Below are 21,561 nucleotides of genomic sequence, written 5' to 3' on the forward strand. Positions count from 1 at the left end.
GAAGTTCTTTGCAGAATTCCATAGTAGAATTTGGGTAACGAAGCAAACTGTTTTGTTTTACTAGGAGTTAGGAAGGTGAGATAATTGTTACCTATAAATTCAGATTTCTACAACAATCCTTGAAAGTGAGCACTTCCTATTTTCTGAAGGGGAAGAAGGAAAGAAAACCTGTTGAATTTAAAACTCCCAATGAAATAGGAATAGCATGTGCTCTACCTGTTCCCAGAGATAACCCTTTAACTATGAAAGGAGTTTAACATCATGATGATGATGATGATGATGATGATGGTGGTGGTGGTGGTGGTGGTGGTAGTGGTGATTTTAACATTATTTGTTTGTCAGGAGGAATGACCACCTTCTCTGTATCAATGGAATTTCAACACAAGAAACAAGTTCTCCCACTATGCCACAAGGCACGGATAGATACACTACAGGAGTTGTGGAGTTTCAGAAAGTGAGTTTTATTTTTAAGGAGTCATGTGTGTCTTTACTGGGCAGCAATATCATAAGCACAAAAATAAATTTTTAAAAGCTGTCTCATAAAAACCTCAGCTAGAGACACACGTAATTACTAAAATTTGGGACACAAACTCTAGTCCTCAGCTCACCTCTGCACTCCTAAAACCAGGAAGAAAAGTTGGCATGGGATTTATCTGAAAGGCCAACATTTGTGAGGAATTTGAGATGAGTCAGAGTAATGCATTCCAAAATCAATGCAAACTTGCTTTTCATCAGCTCCCTTTAAAAAACCCAGTATGTTAATAGGAACTGCCTTGGGTACAATCACATTAAGAAAAGGAGATCAGTTTAGGCCTTTTTGTACAATATGCTGTATTTACAGTTCTTCATGAATAGTTGTTCATGATTAACTGCTTGTGCAGATATTCTAATTGCACAACAAAGGGGTTTTGTTCAGAATTCTTTTAAAATAAATTTTTGCTTTTATTGGAAGGTAAGAATAATCTTAATGGATTTGTATTTTTTTGGAGGAAGAGTTTTCTCCCTCATAACCCTCTAGTAATGCTGTTATACTGCTAGCATCTGAGATAGATTAGGGAAAGGATTTTCTGTCTCAGTTTTTGCATTGCAAAGTTTTACTATTTATAATAATAGGAAAAGGACTATCATTATTTTTGAGATGAAAAACACTGGTATATGAAAGAAAATATTTGGGGACCTATCTGGCTTCTTAGTGTCAGGCATTTGACATATACTTTCCAGAAAAATTGTAAAGCTTTATGGAATATCAAATATTTCTTTTGCTGTCTTATTTTGACAAACAATTCCAGAATTTATTGTCTGTTCTATTGTGTTCCTGCATAAGCCAAACTGCTGTATACCTCAAGTAATTGATAATGTAGGTATAAATAAGTATTTGAAGTGTATTTAAGATTTTCATGGAAGACTTTTTTAAAGAGTATGGAGACCTCACCTTTAAAGAAACCAGAGGCATCAACTTTGAAGAAACCTAGAAAAGAAGCCTTGAGTCCTATTCGAAAAAGACAGACTCTTAGACAGTATTTCATGAAACATCCAAAAATAATGAAATCTCCAGAAGCACAAAGGTAAATGAACATAAGTTGAGAGGTTCGTATATATACAGAACCAAAATATTTTGACTGAAATTTAGTTTACAATTAAGTGTGTATTTTAAAACTCTTTTCTATCAAAGGGATGAATTTGTGCACAGTCCACTCACTTTTCTGTTTTACTTTGGTATAAAATTGGCTTCCACTCAAGAGAACAAAATCTATCTCATTTCTATTTCAGAGAATAACTGTTGAAGATTTTGAAGTCTTTCTATTAATAATCAAAGACTGTATTTCACGCATGTTAGCTTGAGCATGTTGATTCATCATGGCAGAAAAGCTATGTTATTCTGTGTGCTACAATGCTTTTCAAACTATGTTGTGGAGCTTACCTGTTAGAAATCTAATTAAAAATGTTTATTATTTGTTCCTGATATTCAGGTAGTTTCAGAGTGATTTTTGTAATCCCTTTGCTAGTCTTTTTTGGATTACCTATTCTGTATGTTTCAGAAAACTTTCTTGATGGAAAAAAGTGAAAATTTGTTCACTTCTTCTTTTGGCAGATAATTGTATATATTTGGTTGACTCGCTAATAATGGTACCTTCTGACCTAAAAGAATTTGTAGTATTCATTACGTGGTGCTTTGGTCACTTATGGTTCCAGCAATTAGCAAGTAGAAAACTAGAAATATCTGAATATAAGCAATCACATAACTGATTCTGGAAGTGTTTTAAATAAAGAACTTCAAAAAAGTCTTCCATACACTGTCTTCTAAATATTTACCTAAACTGTCCATCTTTCCTCCTCGACAGAAAAAAAGCCACCTTACTTAACATGATTTTCATGGCTTTCAGTGGAAAAGGGGATTAACTTAACTAACTTATCCTGGGCTTTTTGCTTTTTCAGCTACTCTTTTGTATCTTACATAATAATACTGCTGTATAATATAATCAACATTGTATATGGTATACTGTTCTGACTACATTTTAAAAGTGGATAACAGGCAGAAAAATAATTTAGATTGCTAAAGGGATCAGTTTATAGTTTATAAAAAATAAAAAACGAGATTTGATTTGACTACAGCATTATATGTGTGCCAGGTAATACAGAATTTTTTGACCTGGCAGACAAACATAAAAAAAAATAATCTATGGCTGGAAATTTGAAATAAAATGTTTTCTTCACATTGAAGATGATTAGCTACCAAAACACAGCAATAAAAAGAATGATCCAAATTTACAGTATAATAGTAGACCCTCCATCTCCTGAACAGACTGTGTGAAACACATTGTATTTGCTATAATAATCTGTTTGGATGATTCAGGTACAAATAATTTCAAACACAGAGCTAAACTTTTTGTAAGTACTAAGACAAATATCTTATTGAAGTTGGTAAAATATAAGATAGGATTTAGTGTGTGTTAAGTGCACAATTGCTTTTCTTGACTGCAGCAAAAATCCTTTTGCTAGAAATATGTCATATGCTTCTGAGTTAATACAAGTCTGTGGATATGCAATGGGATACTTCTGTGAATCTTTATCACGATTTCTTTTCTAGAGATTCAAAAAAACACAGTTTCATTTTTTGCTATTTCATCTATTTTGGTATAGGAAATGCAAGGAAGAGTTGCAAAAAGTAGCTCGTTGCACCTTAGTGGTACTGCTGAAACCAATTGTGAATAATTACTTAAACCGAAAGAAGTTTCATCAAATAAGTCTTGAAGAGATGCCCTGGAGGTCTCAGATGAATATCTATATGGCAATTGCACACTACAACTTATTTAAAAAGAAACTGGAAGAGCAATATAACATTGGAATTTGTGGTTCACAGCATCTGGACAGGTATATCTTACTGCCTTATCAATGACTGCTGGTAATATAGATTATTGTGTTATTGCCATTAATGCAAACAGATTGCATTACAATATCATCAGTCAGTTTGTCATATGAACAGCTTTCAAATGCAAATTAATTTACTATGTAAAAGTTTTGTTTTCCATCATATGGCAGCTGACATGCACATTTTTGGTTGCGCACTTGACTAAGCAGATGAAAGTTTTGAAATATATTATACTGTGCTATTTTTTGGTTCCTTATAACTTTTGGCTATCATTCATTATTTCTGATTACTAAAGATGCTGGAAAGTAATCAAAACTCACTTTCTTCTTTTTCTTCCATTCTGCAGTTACAATATTTTGGATCCTGAAATATTCTCATTAAATAATTCTGGCACTGTAGTGGTGAGAGAAGCTGTAGAGAATAACATGAGAAAACCAACTCCTCCTCTCCTTAAAAAGTCAGGAATGACTGAAAAACAAGCTTGTAAGAACTTTTACCGGGTGCACAACTGAAATCAGTTTCAACTTACCTTTTAGTTTCTCTAAATTTCTATCCTGACCTCCATCATTAGTTCTCCAGATCACCTTTGGAAAAAACACTCATGCCAATTTAAAGAGAAGGTGTTTCTGGATTTCAAAAGTGTCCTCTGTATTTTCTCTTTTTGGCATCCGTAGTATAAAAGAAGTCATAGTCAATAATGGGGCATTTATAATAACCCTGAGCATTGTTTATTGTATTGATAAATATGTTACTTTTTATCAAGTGGTTATTCTTCATCCTATACTTTAGTAACAAGTTTATAAATTCTAATAAATTAGTGATGCTAGCTTTTGTTTTGCAGTAGTCACACTACCTAGACCTATTAAATTGATAATATTCCAGATTATTCTAAATTACCATTTTTATCAGTTTCTGTGGTTGTTAACAGGTCAACAATTTCCCTGGTCATTCTGTAAGTCTTCCTCAAAATTATGGACTGAAGTTTATTATTATCTTTCAAATTTTAAGTAGAATAATTTAGGTTTCCTTCTCCACTGCTTGCGCCCCAGTGTTTTCCTGTGGCAGAGGCTACCTCAGGATCAGTTTTTAATCTTCTACCATTTTTACTTCAATTCTCTGTCTCTCACATTTGGCTGTTCTATTATCACAGCTATTTTCAATAACATCCTTTGAGGTTTCAACAGGAGCTGAAAGGTTCCTGTTTGTAGGTAATTGTGAAATATAGGACTTTGATTACCTCAGATGTTGGTGATAACATACAAGTCAACACAAAGTAGTCTGCCTAGCCACCATAAGTTCAAGAAGAAATCATAAGCCTGGTCTTTTCAATAGCGCTTCAGGGAACACATTCTTGCAACAGCTGTAGAGAGCAAAATTCTCCTATCATTCCATGTAGGACTTCCTTAGGTAGGAATCAACCAGCCTCTTTGCCTTTTCCAAGGAGGTGTGACAAAAACTAGCAGCTGAATTCACTGGTTCTCTTTGCAACAACTTACTTTTAGTTATACTCTTTTGTCTTGATGCTTACAAGTCACTAAGAACTGAGTCACTGAGAATTGCTGAAAAATAATGAAAATCCTGTTTACTACCTCCTAGCCTTTGCAGCAATTCTGAATGAAAGAATTTAATGAAGTGTGTAGTTTGCCATAGAGTACAAATACCACTTAGCTTGAAATTAGCTTCTACCTGAAACCTGTAGCTCAGATATTACTGTATCACACTACCATGAACCTTTGCATTTGGATATTTGGTATTGAATAAAATAATGAAGCAATTCTACACATACCACAGAATTTGTCAGAAATCTTCCCTTCTTCCTAACTTCTCCTTTTAAGAGGCTTCGGTTTCAGAAAGGTTCTTGGGAGCTTGCCACACGGTGATTTCTTCCTAAAACTTAACATCTATAAGGGTTGTGCTTTGGCTTTGAGGCTGAAAACTATTTGGTACACATTATTATTTTGCTCATACTTTTTTTGATCCCTGCTTCTCCCAATGCTTAAGTAAAAGCATCTTATATTTTAAATATCATAACCTTATAAATATGATAACCTTAACATTGGCATTTCCTAACATTTAAGTATTTAGCTGCCACAGGAAAATCCTAGCTGGCTGATAATACTTTCTTTTTTATTTTTTTGAGAACTTCAACTCATTTTTAACCACTGAACATTTTGTCTTCAGGTACAGATAAATCTACTGAGTACAGCTTTAAACTGAGTGGAATAGATACTCCTCAAACTCAGACAGTAAACGATACAGAAATATCCGTCTCTCATTGCCCAAAAGAATACAGCCAGTTTCTTTCAAATACAGTTTTATTGGAGCATTTTACAAAAATCTTTTTACATTTAAGAAGAGCAGTGGTAAGATACGCTTTCTTATTAAACACTTTATTTAGGACTAAGCATTGCATTACAATACTTGCTACTTTCTACATTAAAAAAACCCATACTTCAGAAACTTCAAAAAAACTTCAGCGGGAAAAAGCAATGAATTCTTATCTTCTGAAAAATGTCCAAGTACAGTGTATGAAATGTCAGACATATCACCTATCATAATGTATATTTCTATCAAACATATAATAATTTATAGAAATGTTTTATTTTTCATTTAGTCTTTGTAACTTCCCCTCTAATGTTTTTTAAATCTTTCTGCAAATACTTGCAGACTCACCTTTCCCTTTACAGGTCTTAGTGAATGCCTAGAAGGACCAATGATTGAAAGGAAATGCAGACTGACTATTCTTCCCAGAAACCCTTCTAAATCCAAGTGAAAACAAATGTATAGGTGGTGTGAATTAATTTTTATTTCTATTCTCACACCAAAAGCAACAATTAAATTCAATTATAAATTAATGCTTCTATGAAAATTTCCAAATTAAGGTTCTATAATGCTTTATATGAATTGAAATATTGAATGATCTGTTATTAAGAATAATCCATAGACTGTAATTTTGAAAGTTTACTTATAACTAAGTTTTGCAATAAAAGAACGAAGCTTTTAATTTCTGTATTTCCGAAGTGTAATTATATTTTGAATCATATGCATAGGTTCTTGCTCACCGTGGTGGCCACTGGACGTTGCTTCAAAATGCTTGTCGAGAACTTTGGAACTATACTCAAGAATTACAATTGATTGCTAACCATTCACATTCCCATACGGATGCATTTCCTGTTACCAGGAATTTTCTTAGGAAAACCATCTGGTTGCCATTTTATTTGGCATCAGACATGATCATTGATATGATAACTGAACTACAAGCAAGCAGGTCTCTTAAGGTAAAAATTATTTTTATTAAGACAGTATAGTCTTTATTATCACATCTTCAGTAGAGATAGTTTTCTTTCCCTTGCATTATATTCTGATATCTCCAAGTTATTCTCTGTAACAAGTTTTTAGAGGATCTTTATAATTTGATTTGTCCTAAAAACAAGTTTGAAAATAACACATAGAATAATGTTTCTTCACTGTAGATTGTGGATCCTGAAGGAGACTTCTGCATTCCCAGTTGTTTAGGAGGTATTATGGATGAGAATGGTGGTTCTAATCTCCATCCACATTCTCCCCTGGATGATGTGAATGTGGTTGACTTGAAATGGATTTGTAATCTGATTCTTAAAACAATAGAATTGTTATATCAAATGAAGAAGTGGGAAGCACTGGTACACATAGCTGTACAATTTAACATATTTACACAGTAAGTTACACCAACTCTAATAAAAACTAAAAAGCAATATTATATTGTTAAATATACCGTTATTTTGCTTAATTTCTATACTTTGGTTTTTTTTAGTGAGAGATACACAGAACAAGTGAGTCCACTTCTGGTGTATGCTCAGAGGCAGCTGCTGGAAAAGATACAGCTATTCAGTGGCCCAGACAGCCATGAATCTCATTTAATAAAATATCTGTCTGATAATGCACATAAGGTGAACCACATATTTCTTTTTTGGGCACTGACTCTTAATGTGAACTAAATATAGAGAAGTACTTTCACTGATTAGATTAACATGTTTTTTCATAACGTTCACAAATAGTAAATTGTAATAAATTAATGAACATTATTGATTTAAGTGCATGAAAAGGCTTATATGACATGATTCCAGCAACAGCAGAGGTCTGGACTTGATGACCCAGAGACCATTTGTTCTATGCATAATGTACTCATTCCATACTATGAGCCTAAATCTAATTTCATGTTACTTCTTGATGCCACTCTTTTAACCTGAAAACATTTATTTGGATATTGCACAATCTTTGTGATTAATTAAAATTAAATACAAAGAGATTTCTTTGTTTCTGCATTGGAACACCACTCCTAAAGACCAAAATTAATCAAATTGAATTAACCCAAACACTGACAATACCAATAAAAAACTTGAAAAACTTGATCACCAACAAAAAAACCCTAAGCTGCTCAGCAAGTTCCTCTCATTAAAAGCCATGGCTCTATATATTTAGTAAACTGACATTGGCACTTGTAAATTTTCATGGAATTAGCTATTAAAAATTAGGATTTTAGGGTTTTTTTAACCTAAGGTTTATTTCTAAGAAGTTTTGCTAAAGTCAATCATATGGTTGATGTTTTTAATATGTTTCCATTCCTAATATAAACACAGGACTTGAAGGAGAGGTGGGAAGTGGGGTTTGGAATTCCAAATGGGTTTGTTCTGAACATGAACATGGCGTTCAAGAGCCACTGCCTTGCCTAGAGACAGCACACTGCTGCCCAGGGCTTGCAGGAACTCAGAAGGCACTGCCGGCTTGCGAAGGGCAGCTGAGGTGCTCTGTCTTGTCTCTCTGTAAGGCTGTTTCCTGCTGACTTCTTCCAGGCCCTGCTGTTCGGAACATAGTCCTTTGTCTAAAAAAGGAGCAGTGTGGCAAACCACCACATACTGCTGTAATCTAAGCAATGTGGAAAAGTAATCATAGTTTTAAAAGACAACTTACAGAATACAGACTAATGTTAGTTAATAGTAATAAGGACTGTTCAAAAAAGACATCATCAAGTTAGAAATTTGGAGGGTACGGCTACATTTCACAATGCGGTGCCATTCAGAGAGTCTAGAACTAGCTCTGAATTGGTTCTATTGCTCCTGAAGTGATGTAGCTACATTAGCAAAATAAAATGTCTGTGCTGGATTAGCCCTTCATAGAAGTCTGGAAGTTTGCTTCTCTGACAGGGTTAGACTGCTTCTGTTACTTGCTTAGAGCTGTTTTGTGTATCCCTTTGCAGCATTACATTGTGCTTTACAGGCAATGGGTTCTTTAGGCATACTTACACCGACAGGTTCTTTGCAAGTGTGCATTTATCCAGACAAAGAATGGTGCAATATTTGCTGACATCAACGAGTTGCTCAAGATTATGGCAAATACCAAATAAGATACAAGTTTAATTCATTAACATCTAAACACTTATATGTTATATCCAGCACTTAGGTGTTGTGAATGTTTCATCTCTTACTGACAAAGGTACTAGTTATGGGTCATTGGTGTTTTTGTAAATTAGTCCTCTTTTATTTTGTCGTATGACTGAGTATTTAGATACTTAACTTTCAGCATGAAACATTGATTTTTCTGAATATTACTCAATTATCACGAAACAAAACTTGCTTTTCAGATGAGTTGCAGAAACTACATAGGACAAAAATTACAGCTACCTGTTGCCTGTTCTGCTAGTGAACTGGTTTTTCCTGGATGCTTCTTCTATCCTGAGATGAAAAATGATTATACAGGTCAGACCACTTTTCAGTATCGTGAGTTCTCTTTTCTCCCAAACCCTTTCTTTTTTTTCATACTGGATATTATTTTTTCCCCTCCTTATTGTAGGTCTTCCACTGCTCCTATAATCTTATTTCTTTTACTATAAACTCAGTTTTGTCTTCAAAATACTATTCTTCATCTTTTTGATGGATAGTGATGTTGTCAAGACCTTTCCAAATATATTCAGACTGTATCTGAAAGCAGAGAAAAGCAGTTGTAATCTACATGCCAGATGGCCTACAGTATGTTGAGTGAGGTTGGTGATCTTGGTCCAGTTTTCCGTTGGTATTGTTGGATATCCAGCAATACACCCAGAAGTTAACGTCAACCTGCACCGTTACTGATAGAATCAATAAAAAAACTGAAGTGAACTATAAGGTGACAAAACATCTCTTCTACCCACAGCTGTTGTTCTTTTCAGTCAGGATTAAAATGTTATAGTCATTAAGGGAAGTTTGTAAAGTATAGTTCCTCATATCACAGATATGTCAACACATTGCATACAAGGCTTTGTGTTGAATTGAGCTGAGGAAAGTCATTAAACAGTAAATAATGCTGTATGTAAGAAAAGTAGATAATATTATGCATTCAGTGGACAGAGCATGCCAACTCACAGGTTTGGTACATAGAAACTATGGTAATTGTAATAAATAGGATCAGCAGTTGTAGTAAAAGATTTGTTTCCAGACTTCAGACACCAGAATTCAGAGCAGAGAGCTGAGCTGAGGCATGCCCAGGGCAAATGGAATTCAGGGAATATAGATGTCATGTGACAACTAAAATGTAACACTGAAAAAGATGTAAATGCTCAGAAGTGTTCCTGGTAGTTAATAATTTTGCTTTAATTCATGATCCAACAGGAAACAAAGGTGACAGTTATGTTAATATATTTTAGTTTTGAAGTTGTGGAATTGTTTAAATATATGTTTTGCAGGGTGGTTTACTAAAAATATATATTTATGTAATGCAAAATTGTTCTCCATAATTATTAATTCCTCTTAGATCGCAGTCAAACGAAAGCCCTAGTTTATGTGCCTCTTGATGTGAATGATACACTGAAATGTTTTAGAGAAACTCTACAAAAATCTAAATATCACAGCAGAGCACTGAGACACAGCAGAAAACTACTTTCATTATTTCTTGCACACACACAAGGTGAGTTATTTATTGAAGTGTTTCTCACTTAATAAGTATATGCAGTTAAAATAGTAAAGAGTGAAAGGAATAGATTTTTTTCAATTCAAGTTTTAGTAACAACTGACAATTGTCAATAACAATTGAAATTAGAAAAAACATAGACTATAAAGTTATATATGAAGTTCTGTAAGCACAAGCTCTAAGCCTGACTTCCTATGATTTGTGTCTCATGGTTGGGTGATAGATTTTTTTTCATTTTCATAGATTTTTTGTCTGCAGCCAAACCTCTGTCAGAGGACTGACTGGCAGATCTTCCCAAGTTTATTTTCTCTAACACAGCACATATTTTAATTTGGTTGCACTGACCAATGAGTTATGTCCAATGAGTTTAATTAGGAGACACACAGAGAGAACCATAGCATAGGAAACCAGATAAAAATAGGATACACAGGAATTGTACATTTATTCCAGTAATGTGGTGTGGAAATATCTGTGGTGCTGGAAATAGTATAACACTTTTCCAAACTGATCATATAAATCACTTTTCTGGTCTAGAAAATGCTGGAAGAGCAATCAGCAGTCATACCTCTTCAAATAGAAGGCTGGAATTTAATGTGGGAGCTGAACTCATATTTCTACCAACACCACGTGACCTTTCTCAAGAAAAATTTAATTTCTCCAGTATGGTTGAGAGTAAACCAATACCACAGTCACAGCTTTCAGTAATTATCTCTTCCTATGAACAAACAATTGGTACTTTTTTTTAATAAATTTCTGTTTACAGCTAAGATGTAATATCATTCTGCCTATCTGTGTTCATATATGTTTATTCCAGTGTTATTTTCCTCTGTCAGACAGCTATAACTGTCTGAAAGCTGGTTTCCAGAAATGCACAACCTTCTTTCTGTTGATTCAGAAAATCTGCATTAGATACTAAACAAGCCACTAGTTGGCTCATAACCTCTACAGTTTTCTCATCTTATGAAAAAACATTACTTCAGTGGTGTTATACTGATTAATCCCAAATTAAAAATCTGCTGAAAAGTTTAGCAGATCCATTTACTTCCATGATAGTCTTTTATCCAGCAAACAGACCTTTTGGATTCTGTGCATTTGAATATGAGACCTAGTTGCTTGCCTTCAGTCTTAACATTCTAGTATGGCTTTACTCATACAGTTACAGCTCAGCACTGCTACCTGGTTTTGCCTTATGACAAAAGTGTAGCAGGTCAACAGATGTCATAAGTGGTTTTATTTGAAATAAGGGATCCAGAAATGAGCCAAGGACAGTGCTACTGTGCTGTATGCAGGCAGCTGTATTGTTTAGCAAGGACAATGGCCTGCTTACTGGTTTATCTGTTGAAGAGGAAGAAATCTGAGAGGTCTGAGAAAACAAAAATACCAAAGCTTAGGTAAACAGATCCATAAATACATCCTACTCTTTTTTTTTTAAAGTTAGTAGAAATAAGAAATTGTACATTTGAAGGTAAAATATACAAGCCTAGTAAATCCTTCAGAAAATATTCATGCATTGAATTACATGTGAATGCATGTCTACTTCTCATGTAAAATTTGTTCAAGATTCAGTAACTGATTTAATGATGTGACAATATTTTTTTTCTAATTGGTTAAAAAATAAATAACAGGAATCCTTGAAATAAACAACCAGAGAGATCTCAAGGTTCAGGCTCTACATGAACTTGGAAATCTTCACTTTTTTGCTGGAAACAAAAGGTATATAGTTATTGGATTAAAAAAGAGCATTGTTTCTTTTCTTTTAAGTGGCATTCATATACCCTTCAACTGTCTTGTAAGTTCTTGTGCTGTCCTCAAGTCCATATAACTTCTTTCATCTAACTCACTATTAGCTATATTTTGAGAGGCTTTTTTTTCCAGAAATTTTTTATTTTTCTTAGCTAGTTAATTGCAATTAAGGAAATCAATTAAGCATCTCTATGTGTTTTTAAGAAGTAGTATCTATTGCTTGACAATTTAATTTTAGTATAAGTCCCAATAAGTCTGTTGACCAGGAACGGTTCTCTTTTTGTGTTGTAGAAACTGTATTTCAGTTTTTGACCTAATCAGAATTAGTTATATCTCAGGCAATAAAGGTAAAATGAAGCAAGTCTTATCTTCCACTTTGGAAAATGTCAGCAATATGATGAGAATGTTTTTCATGTGTTACAGAGCTGCTTTTAAATATTGGTGTCAAGCCCTTGATGAAACACTCAACATTGCTGATGCTCTTAACAACTGGCAAGAGTTAGGTTTTCCAAAAAATGCTACAGACTGCTTTGCAGTTAGAAGATCGACTGATAATAGTCATAAATTTCTTTCTCAGGCTGGAGTTTGGGGATGTTTACATGCAGCAGTCTTAGTGGCTAAGATAGCTCAGTAAGTATTTTATCTATATATGTATTTCTGTCATATTTTAAACAAATTGCTCATCCAGGACAGTAGGCAACTTGAAATTAATTTAAAAACACTAACGAGTTGCTATAAAAAAGACTCATCAAAAGCAGAGGAATTTTTCCTTTCAGGAAGAAAGTTGCTCTTTTTGAGAATATTGTTTGTTCCCTTTTCTTGAGTGCTCATCTTTGATCTTAATTGCAGCTGTATATTATATGGAGAGATCATTGAAATAAAAAAAATGATAAAAAAGTAGTAAGTGCAAGGATTTTACAGTCATATTGATTTTCAATTGAAATATCACATCTCCCAAGTCATTGCACATATTGAATATTAATGTATCCTGAGGGCAGATTTACTGCCTAAAGTACTCATTTTCTGGTGAATTACAACTAAACAAAATTTGAATTGCTGTATTAAAGTCTACCATCAATAAATATTTCCATCCTGTACTCCTTGACTGCTGGTAAAACACTGTGGATGTAATTCTGTGCTGTTCCTCGATGTATTGTACAATATAAAAATGTACAAAATATAACATTTAGAAATATCTAAGCCAGCTCTAAATGACCTTAGAAACATTATACCCATGAAAGGGCACAGCTTCATCCGAGTAAACTGTCTTACCTGAGAAGCAGGTCATATTAATAGCACTGTAAAACACCTGTAAACCAAGGTAGCTTTGAAAGTATTAGCATGGGTATTTCAGGATGAAATGGCATTGTCAGACTCACAAGTAGCACCCAAGAGGAAGAGGAGTGAGTTTAAGTTGATTCTAAACCACAGCTCTTCTAATTCTGAGCTGTGGTGCAGTCTCAGGTCCAATTAGGCAAGACCCAATCCCTAGCTGCTTTTCAGGTGCTTGTGGCACATATTTGCTGCACTGTACATTATCCCTTTACTGCTAATATGTCCATTCCGTATCTTGGCAGGGATCTGGAGGGAGCTATCCTCTAGGGTTCTCCCTCAGGCAGGTCTTTTCTATTCAGACCTGACTTGGGCTGTTAAACATCTTTCCCTTGAGTGCTCTTTCTAGAGCAACTTAGTCTCAGGCTGTAAAATGCAGATTAAAGGATTCTAATATTGTATTAAAGATTTCCATTATTGTTGATCAGAGGAGTACCCTGCTACCAGGATGGTTTAAAGCTCTGATGAGGTACTGTGTGGGATTCATTTAATCTAGGTAGACATGTACCACGTGAAAGTGCACACGTGCTAGTTATCTTAGGCTTCCTTTATGGAAAGAAATACACTTTAAGGCATGAATTGCTTGACCCGCTTTTTCTTTCTAGTTTTGTATGGGATTAATTTTGCACTTAGATTGCCTGTTTCTCTCCTTTAAATTTGAAGAGAATCTAGGCAACTCCTTTTGTCTAGGTATGCCTTTGGTGAAATGCTTCTTTCTTTGCATGGCATGACTGATCACCTGTCTACAGAACAGGCAGCTATTTTCCAATATGGAAAACATCTGGATTGTGTTAGTATCATTATTACACTAGATAAAAAAGGAGTTTGAATAATTTATATTGATGGGTACATTCATATTTCTTATTATTTGTTATACTTCAGGTATATAACAACATCAAACATGAGATTAAGAACTAAATACTGCTATTTTTCTGCTATGCTTTTTAAGGTAAGAATACAATTTCAGTTAGAATTCATGAAGCTGACAAATTGCTTCTAAATTTCAACTCTTAATAAACCTGTATTAAAATATCTCTCTTTTCATTTTGATTATAAAGGAAAAATGGAGTTCAAAGGTAGTTGACAATTTATGCACAACAGATTAGATGTTTTTATTCTGTTTTTTAACATTATTCCTGTATTATAACCTAAAAATTATCACTTCAATAACAGGCTAGCGTCTCAGAGAAATAATGAAATATGGAAAAGTGAAGATGGCTAAGATATTTGGCAGTCAAATACATTTTTATTCTCTTGAAGTGTTCTGCTCAGGAAGAGCTGGATGTCATCAACAATAGCAAAGTGTTCTCTGTCAGATCTGTACAGAATCTTCACAGATTGTCATAAATTTTCAATGAGGAGAACAGACTTTTTAGAAAATAGAAATTTTTGAATCTTTTTTAGCATTGAAAGATATTGGTTTCTAATACTAAAATCTCAGCTCTATGAGATATTTGCTCTAAAAATAGACGATAGTAAAAATGATTCAGTTTCATTTACAAAGAAAATAAGATAATTAAAATTAAGTTTGCAAAATTTCAGAAACCAACTACAGAGGAAGAAAGGATTTCAGTTTACTTTTAAAAGGAAATTTTAAGATACCAGTAACAAAAGTGATATAGGAAAAAGAACTGCAAGTATTCTGCCAGTCATACTCCACTGGGATCAATGCTTACTCATCCCAGTGCAGCATCAGGAAGTTAGGTGGCTTCTTCCAAAACAAACTAGTGCCACTCTCTAACAACTTGTGCCAGCCATGGTTGTGACTGTGTGACCTGTGCTAGGCCACATTTCAAACCTTGTTAAGTTCAGCAAAGGGAGAGCAAGTTGAAAAAACAAAGGTAAGGGAGAATTTTGACTAGCTTCTAGCACTGTAATTGCTGGTGGTACAAAGCTGAACAATTTTGAGTCCTCCTTTTGACAGAAATAGTAGTAAGCATTTGTTTCAGTTGTGTAAGCGTAGAAATAATTGTGGCTTGACTGAAGTAGGTCTGATATCAACTGGGATAGGAGCAGCTTGCAGGGTGAGTGTCTTGAAAAATATAATCAACTACTGTCACTGTACCTTGTGAAGTTCAAGCCCATAATTTGTTCCTTGATTTGGAAAGCTTTTATAACCTTATTTAAATTCCACCTCTGGTATAGGCTTTAGGCTTGTTAATATCTCAGATCTGAGTATGTAAATGAATATTTCTCTAGCATATTATTGCTAATTACAACAAGATAAACACTATTGGGAAGGAATATCCAACATCAGAGGCAATGTTAGCACTCCTCCCTTCTTAAGTTTACTTAAGTTACTTCCTAAAAGTTCACATCAGTTTTAAGTTATATGATTTAAGCTGCACTAGCTGACCCAGTTAAAGGCAGAACTAGGGTGGAACTAGCTTTTAACTGGCCTTAAAGTCAGCAACTCTCCCAGAAACGACGACTGAGGTGATGGCAGGGCAAGGACTTCAGGCTAGGTAAAATCAAACTAGCTTTCTTAGCTTGTGGTGAAAAAAAGATTTTTTTTCTGATGGAAGACATTTTTCATGGAGCATCTTCAGACTGGTAAAGAAATGTTTGAACACATCCCCAGAATAATCTCAACAAATTTTTCCTATGCATTTTCCTTGATTATGGAGATGTTTGAATAAATTATTAAGTTCTTTCTGTCTGCTGATCAGAGGCTTATCCTAAGAATTATCTAAGAAGTCTTTGTGAGAACCCCTATCTTAGTTTTTTTCCAGTGCTTTCAGAGATTTATTTGGGATGCTTTGACTTGGAATCTGAGAGAAATGCCATTGGCTCTTTACGAATATTTTTCATTACCTGGGGAGCACTTGCTGAGGAATCTTTCATGATTATTTTTCTACACCTAGATTAGTTTTTCTCTTTTGCTTGTTCTATGAAATACTGTCCTTAGACTATTTACAGCCTGTTTTTTTTTTTCTCCATCAAGTTCACACATAAAGCATTTTTTCTAAAAAGATTTTTCATGGTTTTGTCTGGAAAAAACTGAATACTTAAGACACTGACTGAGTTTCATTTATAAAGTCATTTATGAGTCTCAAGGGTTGGAGTTTTATAGTGTTTCACTAATGCCTATACATATTTTCACAAGTAGTTCATTATTATTACTTTCAGACCCTGTTTAGAGCTTCTCTTCCACATCCGACATCTGACTGTGACTTTGCACAATATGAAACAAATATGCTTATTCCTGGTATCGACTTATTCTCTGATCGCTACAGAGCTGATATCTCCACCGTAGTTGCAAGTCTGAATTTCCTTATGTTTGAACTACATTGTGCAAAACAAAATTTAATAGTAAGTATTATTTTTATACTCTGGAAATGAATTTTAAGACATCAAGTCTTATTTTTTTGTGTACTTATGAGATACCTCAGAAGCTGTAGCAAAATACCTATATGATTAGGTTCTGTGGCACTGAGATAGAGGCAAGGTATAGCTTGCTGCTTACAATTTTTAGAATATACAGGGTACTTGTTTCTTCAGGAAGATAACAATACATGGTCCACTTAGCTTAGGCATTTTAGACGAAACTTCCCATTACACACAGTTTGAAATACACTGTATTGAGAATTACTTTAAATGCAGTATGCCCAGAATGCTTTCAGTAATTTTACTTTCACATTCAGTAAATAAAAGTCCCTTCTGCCTTTCTTCTTCTCAGGTTCTCTTATACCTCTGCATAGAGTGTTTTCACAGCTTCCCTCTTACGCTGATCATGTGCTTATTTCCTCCATTTAATGACTGACCACTTCCACTTTAATCCAACTTCTTTCAAAGGTAGAGTGCTGTACATTGGAATAAGTAGATGGCATTGCTTACTAGTACTGAAAAAGGTGCAATTCTACCTCTGTTCCTGTTTGGTCCTGTATCTAACAGATTTTCATGTCAGGCAATTATTATATACCTCTATAAACCAGCTATCAGCATGATAGAAAACTCCCCAGAAGAAAAAAGTAGATAGTTTTTTCCTGCTTTAATAAGTTGAAAGCACTTAAGGAAAGGTCCTGCAAACGGCAGAGCCAGTGCAAGGGAGGGGAAAAGATCGTGTGGCTGGCAGCAGGGGAGTAAGAAAAAGTTAGGGGGTAGAGATGGAAGAGGAGTTAGAGAGGAGGAGGCAGCAAGATGTTACCCCTTTTTTGTCAGCAAGCCATTTGTTGGAATGATTTCTTCTGGAACTTCAGGCTAAGTGTCTGTCTTACCTCCTGTTGTTGCTTCTTCCCATCCTGCTTTACTGGAGTTCACTTTGTTATTAAGCTTTGTCTAACTGCCCTCACTATGGGAGATCGAGTGAGATCAGGGAGCAGACAGTTACCTGGAGGCAGGGTCACTTAATTTGACTGCTTGCTTCACATAGCCATGCACATTTTTGATTCTTTCTGCACTTGTACTAGCAGAATATAGATCCAGGTCATAGATCATGGTCAAAGCAATTGCAGTTTCAGCAGGATGAGAGCTTCATTTCCACTGAATGCTTGATGTGTGGGAATGTTTTGGATGGTGGGCACTAAGTTGATTTGACACAAATCAAAATACATCAAGGTTCAAGTTTTATTAAAAATAAGACTTCAAAGACCAATTTTGTTGAACTACTTCAAATATCAGTTGGAAACTGTATGGGTACAATTAAAACAGTTGCCTCAATCATTTGTAAGTCCAAAGTCAGGACTATTAAGCTACTTTATGAAAACTAAAAGTGCATTTGACAAAAAAGTAACAATGCTGTTAGCATTTTCCAAACTCGGGGACATTTTGAAGTGAAGAAAAATGTAAAAGCTGAACAGTAATTAAATTTTGGAATTTTTTTCATTTTCAATAAAGAAATACATGTTAGGAAAGAATCTGCTTTTTCTGGAATATTATATAAAGATAAATACAGTGTTTGTATACTTTACTCGAACTCAGTTTTAAAATGCTTTTTGTTGGTTGCCCCTACAAAATCTTTCAATTTGGAATGGATGCAAATAAATTTGTCAATAAGCCTCATCAACATCCAGTTTATTTTACAATTGGTATCGTTTCACTTAGTTGCAGGACTTCATTGGGTTTATTTTATAAAGCTTACAGACTTCTATTATTCTGTTACTTACACTGAAAAAATTACGGCATCAAAATGCAGACAGTTTTAGAAATCCCTTATATCAACATCTTTCTGGTAGGTTTATTCATGAATGCTATAGTAAAAAAACCCACCTTGAACACAGAAAATAATTCAGGGAAACTTCACTTTCCACATTGTGAATCACATATAAGATAGTATAAGGAGTTAGCTTTAGCCAGCTGAAGAACTTTTTAACATATTCATCCTTCATAGAGCATAAAAGAAGAAATGGTGATATGTGGCAGTGAAAGCAGTACTCCCATATTATCTATATGTTTGTGATATATAATTGCAATGTACTTTTCTATAATTGTACCCTTTATGACATTTATAACTGGATGACCTAATATTTTCCTGCAGATTTTACCATTGTTCACATTATACCAATACTTTGTTTCTGAGATTTGTAAGGACCCAGCTAAAAGTATTGAAGGAAGAATCTTCAAGGTAATCAGAGAAACTTTCTTTTTATCACAGAACATTGTATTTCAAATAAACTGTTATTTGTTAAATGTAATAGATTTAATATTTCTTCATATATCACTACTATGAAAAGTAATGCTTTAAAGTTCAGCCGTTGCTTAGTGTTTCTTAGCACAACAGATTGTAGAATAGGACTCCTTTCTAAATGCAATTACTGTTTATATTCTCAATTTTAGTGGGATGTAGAGTTATTTATATGGTTTTATTGTTAATGTCCTACAGAGACCGTTAAGTACTTCTATAATTTCTTTCTACTCTATATTTAACAAGCATTCTCCTTAAAGATATGCTCATAAGAATTTCCCTCTTAGATCCAAACTTTTTACTTGGTATTTTTTATCTTCTTCCACCATTCTTTTAAATGTTTTCTTAAGTACAAAACACAAATTATTTTTTTTCACAGTGTTCACTTCTGGATTTGTTACTGGTATCATGGTGGAACCAGGTTGTCAGACTTCTGGGAACAGACACTTGTCATTTCACTAATGTTCCCTTGTTGATTTTGTTTTGGTTTTTTTTTATCCCTTGTTTGTTTGTTTGTTTGGTTTGGTTTTTTTCTAAGGGACTCTAAATTGCAGTAAGACTTGAAGTATTATTGGGTTTAGATATTTTCAGGAAATGCTGATAAGGGTTAGGGAGAGTAGCTGAGTACTGCGAGACTAAGATGAGAAAAATCTGTGAAACAGTTTTTGATAAGAGGCTGATCTTGGACTGACACTCAAAGCTCTAGCCAGGTGAATTAAGTTCTCTTTCTTTGTCAGGAGTAAGTTTTTGAAGAATATGTTTTTGGGCTTTTTTTCATTTTTGTTTTTAAAACTGAAAGACCCATCTTCAAGATTTCACTTATTAAGTAAAAAATGTAAAAGATTGCTTTCCATTGAAGAACATTCTCCTTCAATGTACTATTCCAGTAGCCAAAACTACTTGAAAATTACCTTTGAATACATTTTATTTTGAGCAAAAAGAATAATTGAAAATTATTTAAATCAAAGGCTCTGTTATTTTTTCACAGATTAAAGTACTTACAGATATAGGATTTTTTACGGAGGCCTTTCATGAACTGTCTTTGCTTAATTGTGGAGAGAGAATTCCATGGAAAATACCTGCAGGATACAGAAAAATTGAACAAATGAAGGTAAACACCAGTAAAGTATAACATCGAACTGTAACACTCAGTTCTCTTCATGCAACTGCACATACTCCACATCTGCAAGTATTACACATTCTAAAAAGCTCCTAAATTTCTCTCAACAGGCAGGTCAAATAGTGAACATAGAATGACATTAATTTCTCTCACTGAACAGCAGGAACAAAAATAAATTTTGAAACATATGTGCTGTCTGTTTTATACAGTGAGGAATGCAGATAATACTGTTGAAAAAATAATGTGTGATTTCATGTGTAGACACAAAAAATATGGATGAAGTTCTTGCCAAAGAACCGGCAAAGCTTTGCAGTGCCCAGCCAGGAGCAGGGCAGCGGAGGGGCAGCCGGGGCAGCCCCCAGCCCAGGGCCTCGGGCACCTCTGTAGGGCTGGGGACAGGCCGAGACTGGGCTGGGACATCAGCATGCAGGTAGGGGTCAGGATCAGGCCTGGTGAGGAGAGCTGGGCTCAGACACAGCCCCAGGGTGGTCACACAGGGCCACGGGGTCTGGCTGAGGCTGGGCCAGGATCTGGGCCCACAGGAGGGCCCAGCTCGGTAGGCTCGTGGCAGGGCAGGGCTGTGGGGGCCTGTGGACTGGCCCTGCTGTGGCATTGCTGGGACAGGAGCTGATGGCCCTCGGGGGGCTGACATGGGGTCCTGGGCTGGAGGCAGGGTGGGGAAAGTCCCAGGAGATGCTGAGCAGTAAGATCTATTGGTGCCCTCAGAGCTTTGACAGTCACGTCACCCCAGGTCATTCTCTTTGATTTTCTCCATATATAAAGCCAAGCAATGATCTTACCTTGATGACTAATGTGGTACAAGGTTATGAAGCTGTTAACAATTGACCTGGGCTGCTTTGTCTTACCGATGAGCATAACCGTGCAGGCAGATACAGTCCAGAGCTATCGGGCAAGCCTCCCCCATAACAATTAGGTAGCCTTTCCTGGTTTTCCAAGAACATACCAAAATAATCTAATGAGTTATTGCTTGGACAGATGTAATCAAGGTCTCCCTTATCAGAGTGGTGCTTTTGGGTAGGTGTAACGCCATGACAGAGTATGTGTGCCAGCACTAGGGAGCTGGACTGAACATGTGATAGAAGACTAGTGGGATGGGTAGGGACACTCCTTTTGACAGCAGCGTGGATTTAACTTGATTTTACAGACACATTCTATACATGCAATAGTATGATATTTCTAATCTGTTGATAATTACAGCTGGTGCTGAAAGGAGAATTCCTAACCCACCTCCATGACTTCACATTTGCTTCTCTTACCCTGTGTTGTAGACAGTGAAGCTGGCACTGCAGAGCAAATTGAGTTTAATGAGCTGATCTGAAGGGAAATTTCCCCTCTCCCACCCTTCCAAACCCTGAGAGGGACTTTCCGACTGACCCATGGCCTGACCATCCTTATCCTGCAGCCTCACAATGGCTATAACCAGCACAGAGC

At 35.2% G+C, this 21,561-nt stretch overlaps 1 protein-coding gene across 1 annotated transcript in view; it reads left to right on the plus strand.

The window, feature by feature from the left end:
- Window positions 1–21,561, plus strand: part of CFAP54 (cilia and flagella associated protein 54) — a 117,527-nt gene that overhangs the window by 60,909 nt on the left and 35,057 nt on the right. Inside the window, 17 exon segments of the mRNA XM_059817033.1 lie at window positions 343–454; window positions 1,417–1,565; window positions 3,142–3,372; window positions 3,717–3,853; window positions 5,552–5,733; window positions 6,421–6,648; window positions 6,844–7,067; window positions 7,164–7,299; window positions 8,991–9,105; window positions 10,136–10,288; window positions 10,826–11,023; window positions 11,917–12,004; window positions 12,458–12,664; window positions 14,249–14,315; window positions 16,496–16,678; window positions 18,843–18,929; window positions 19,978–20,100. Of these exon segments, the coding sequence (XP_059673016.1) occupies window positions 343–454; window positions 1,417–1,565; window positions 3,142–3,372; window positions 3,717–3,853; window positions 5,552–5,733; window positions 6,421–6,648; window positions 6,844–7,067; window positions 7,164–7,299; window positions 8,991–9,105; window positions 10,136–10,288; window positions 10,826–11,023; window positions 11,917–12,004; window positions 12,458–12,664; window positions 14,249–14,315; window positions 16,496–16,678; window positions 18,843–18,929; window positions 19,978–20,100 (2,620 nt within the window).

This window comes from Gavia stellata, chromosome 4 (assembly GCF_030936135.1).
Source record: "Gavia stellata isolate bGavSte3 chromosome 4, bGavSte3.hap2, whole genome shotgun sequence".
NCBI lineage: Eukaryota > Metazoa > Chordata > Aves > Gaviiformes > Gaviidae > Gavia > Gavia stellata.